General features: G+C 31.7%; 1 protein-coding gene across 1 annotated transcript; it reads left to right on the plus strand.

Annotated features, from left to right (window-relative positions):
• Positions 1-1,257: 1,257 nt before the first annotated feature.
• LOC141698347 (transcription factor MYB41-like) lies at positions 1,258-3,607 on the plus strand. Its single transcript, XM_074503035.1, has 3 exons — positions 1,258-1,426; positions 2,111-2,237; positions 2,922-3,607. Exons 1-3 carry the CDS (start codon positions 1,318-1,320, stop codon positions 3,403-3,405), a joined length of 720 nt encoding a protein of 239 aa, XP_074359136.1. The 5' UTR covers positions 1,258-1,317; the 3' UTR covers positions 3,406-3,607.
• Positions 3,608-3,848: the final 241 nt, after the last annotated feature.

Raw genomic sequence — 3,848 nt, forward strand, 5'->3', positions numbered from 1 at the left:
AGATCTAAACATAAAACTTAAATAAAAATTTACTCAAAAGTCTGAGTGGTTATGCTTCAGAGATAGTGACGGTCACGGGTTAACTATTAGTTAACTATTAATTGCTAATATATAATGATATATTGTATACTGTCAAATTTTAAATTTTAACACACTTGTAATAAAATTAAACGAAACGAATTTTATGTATAGTAAATAAAACAGTAACGATATATGATTTGTTGTCCGAATACTCATTCGGAGTACTCTCCTATATAAATTATGAATACTTATTTATTCGATTTAAAATTAAGTCGAACCAATATATGATTTTTAAAAACTTAATTGTTATACATCCTTAAAAAGATTTGTTGGCTTTTGTGTTTGTGAAAGTAAAAGTAACTTGATCAATAACAAGCCGAGTATGTCATATATGAGGTATGAATTTCTGTTTTTTTATCCGTATCTTACGAATTACGATAGATAAACTAGTTTTGCGCCTAACTAATTTGATTGTTCTTGGTATAAACGAGTAAACAAGTGTATTAGATTGACTGGTGAATAAGTACATACATAAAACGAGTAAGTAGAATAAGGATAATTGCATCGCATCCTCCCATCTTTATAAGGAAATAAAAGTGTGTATGACTTTTATAAATTCTACTTAACAATTAATGTATATTAAAATTGTTAGCTTTTTTAAAATTACATTTAATAGATTATTGGGTCTGATCTGCATTTCATTGTGAGATTGTATGCTAAAATGATATCAGAGTTCTACCTTATCTGAAATATAATATATTATTCGGATGGAATATGTGTGTCTGTGAGATTGACAAGTACGTTAAACATATAAGAATGAAAGTATGATAAGCATACGAGTTTTTAGGATCTTTATAACATATTAATAATCAATAATTAATATATATCAAAATTGTTAATTTTTCTGAATTTGATTGTGATGAGTTTGACCGGTATACGCGCGACTGCGAATTAGAATAACTCGCAACCCTAACATATGTTCTCAACAAATAAGTGATGAATATTCCATTATTGCGAGGAAACAAAACAAATATGATTATGTCAAATAAAGCAAAGTCCAACTAGAGAGTGGGTCCTTAACCCAAACTCCCCGAATTTTATATCCATAAAATAAATTTAGAATATTGTTGGATGGGCCATGTACAGGTGAGTTGAAAATGTTGATGTCTTTTGTTGAGCAAGTGCACTATAAATATTATGCAACTCCAGTGAAGGAACATTAAAGTTGATCAAAATCTCCTAATTATTACATAAACACTCTCCAGTAGTTATCAAAAAGTAAACAGATTGGAGAAAATGGCAGCATTCAAGAAATGTCCTTGGACTCCTGAAGAAGACATGCAACTGGTGTCTTATATTAGAACATATGGCATTTGGAATTGGAGCCAAATGCCTAAACATGCTGGTAATCTCCTAAATCTCTTTGATTTCCCTTTTTCGTCGTAATTTGAGAGAATGAACATATTCAAGCCATGAGTTGTAGAGATCGATGAATCAATTTGCAGGGTTTCCAATCTTCCTCTCTCTAGAACAATAGCTTGTCTCTCTTGTTAATTAATTAGCTAGATTATGAGTACTGTTTCCTGTGACATTGCTCCTCCAACTGATCACATCAATCTAATATTTCAACTCCAATCATGTTTGTCTTCTACAATTTCTTTTAATCCTTAAATTTAAGCCCCCACAAAAATACCTAAATCTTAATCAACTGCCTAGCACCTAAATCTTAATCAACTGCCTAGCACCTAAATCTTAATCAACTGCCTAGCATCCGATCAATTGCTTAAGCTTTCCTATTCAACATTATGCTTTCTCTGAAAGTTTGTAGACCAAAAAATCTAATTATTTCATTACTTTACAGGCTAGTTTTAAAAGTAAACCCATTGATATTCATACTAATTGCACAAAATCAATCCCTCTTTACTTATAATATACATGTAGATTTCAACTAAATTAGTAATGGATGTAATGTTTTTCAACTTTTCCAATTTGTGTCTAAATATACCAATGACATTTCGTAATTAATACCTTTTAGATGTGTTGTTCTTTATCTATAATTTGATGAATATTGGTTGTTTGATTTTATTAGGATTGTCAAGGAGTGGGAAGAGTTGCAGATTGAGGTGGATGAACTATTTGAATCCGGAAGTTAGGCGTGGTAACTACACTCAAGAGGAAGATGAAATCATAATCAACATGCGTCATGTCGGAGTCGGGTATGAATGGTCAATTTGTCTATATATTTAAATTATGCACTGCATTGCTTTAGGATTTGGCTGAATCAATAAAGATTGCTTTGTTATCCAACTATATGAACTGTTCTCCTATACTTGCCGATAATTTGCTTGCTAGCTAATGCATAATCCATGGTGTTATTCTGCCATTGATTTTGGTTTTGAGATTTATTTTTTTGAAGGTTTAACCTTGCTTTATTTAGCTGATTTTTTTCTTTCGAATTAAGATGTAATTCAGATTTCAATTTAGCTTCGTTTATATTATTCAAGCAAGCCTTCATTAAGTTATAAACAAAGACTGTGGCAAAAAAAAAGTTATGAACAAAGACCGTAACTGAGAGAAAACCTAGCACAAATCTTATGTATGGTCTTAATTCTTTAGTTGCCAAAGTCTCTACTCTTATACGTCATGATTTAAGGTCAGCTAGTTAGTTTGAATTTCTTTGCATTTAGAATTTTTATATATGTAGAGTTTCTTTTCAGTTCTGCTAAATTCACCGTGTAAGAACTTCAAATTCTTTACATCGATATTTGAAATTAATCAAGTCATAATTTGTATTCTGGCCAAAAATAATTAATTAGTTTAGTCGTCAGATAAATTTCTACAATCTAATTATCAAATATATATATGATTTTTGACTAGTAAATGAATGTTATGTTATTCAGTTGGTCTGCAATAGCAGCAAGGCTTCCTGGACGCACTGATAACGAAATCAAAAATCGTTGGCATTCCCACCTCAAGAAACGAAGAGCCAACAATGTGGTGGACGAAATCAAGGAGCCAAAAATGGAGGAAATGGCATTCACAATGGATACACTAACAGTATATGACCATCCAAATGACGACGCTGTTGCTGCTGAAGTTCCAATATTAGAAGAAGTCTACGAAGACTACCCAATCTCATCCTACATGTCAAACAATGTTGGTGCTTCCTCAAGCTCAAACATTAACACCCCTCAAGCTTTTGGAACGAGCGTTGATCCCCACATAAGTTTTTGGAGAGAACCATATTTGTTGGAAGATGTGTGCGGAATTGATCAGTATGCAACATATGTTGATCCTGAATTCCGAATGCCACGTGCTCAAGATTGCTTTGGAGAGCCTTTCTATCCATATTATGACACTTTATACGGAAACCATGGTTTCTGACACAATTATCAGCTTTACTCAAGAATATACTTTGACAAAAAATTGAAATGAGTTTACTTTTGCTCATACTACTTTTGAGTTTGGAGGAATATACTGGTAATCTAAGTGAAAACAATGCTATATATTCAACAAATAAAAATGAAACGGGCTGACAATTTGTACTTTTATCTTGTATTATTCTCATTGCTATAAATTAATATTACTCGGATCATGATGTTCTCTGTTTAGGATTTTCAAATTAATGTACCTCTCGGCTGTCACTAGTAAGTAAGTTGTAACCCTAACTGAATTTTACGATTTCATAAAACTACACATTTACACATGATATCCAGGGGATCAGATTACAAAATACATATGCAAACAAGTTCGGACTATATATATATAGTTAGGCTTGAACTTTTTAAAATGAGAGCATGTGACTTTCATAATTAAAATGAGAGGTT

The sequence above is a fragment of the Apium graveolens genome, chromosome 11 (assembly GCF_009905375.1).
Source record: "Apium graveolens cultivar Ventura chromosome 11, ASM990537v1, whole genome shotgun sequence".
Classification (NCBI taxonomy): domain Eukaryota; kingdom Viridiplantae; phylum Streptophyta; class Magnoliopsida; order Apiales; family Apiaceae; genus Apium; species Apium graveolens.

What these genes read in the sequence shown, in the direction of transcription:
- LOC141698347 (XM_074503035.1), top strand. Translation starts at nt 1,318, where the DNA reads ATGGCAGCATTCAAGAAATGTCCTTGGACTCCTGAAGAAGACATGCAA. An exon ending in CCAAATGCCTAAACATGCTG is followed by an intron (nt 1,427 to 2,110) that starts GTAATCTCCTAA and finishes TGATTTTATTAG; the next exon opens with GATTGTCAAGGAGTGGGAAG. An exon ending in ATGCGTCATGTCGGAGTCGG is followed by an intron (nt 2,238 to 2,921) that starts GTATGAATGGTC and finishes TATGTTATTCAG; the next exon opens with TTGGTCTGCAATAGCAGCAA.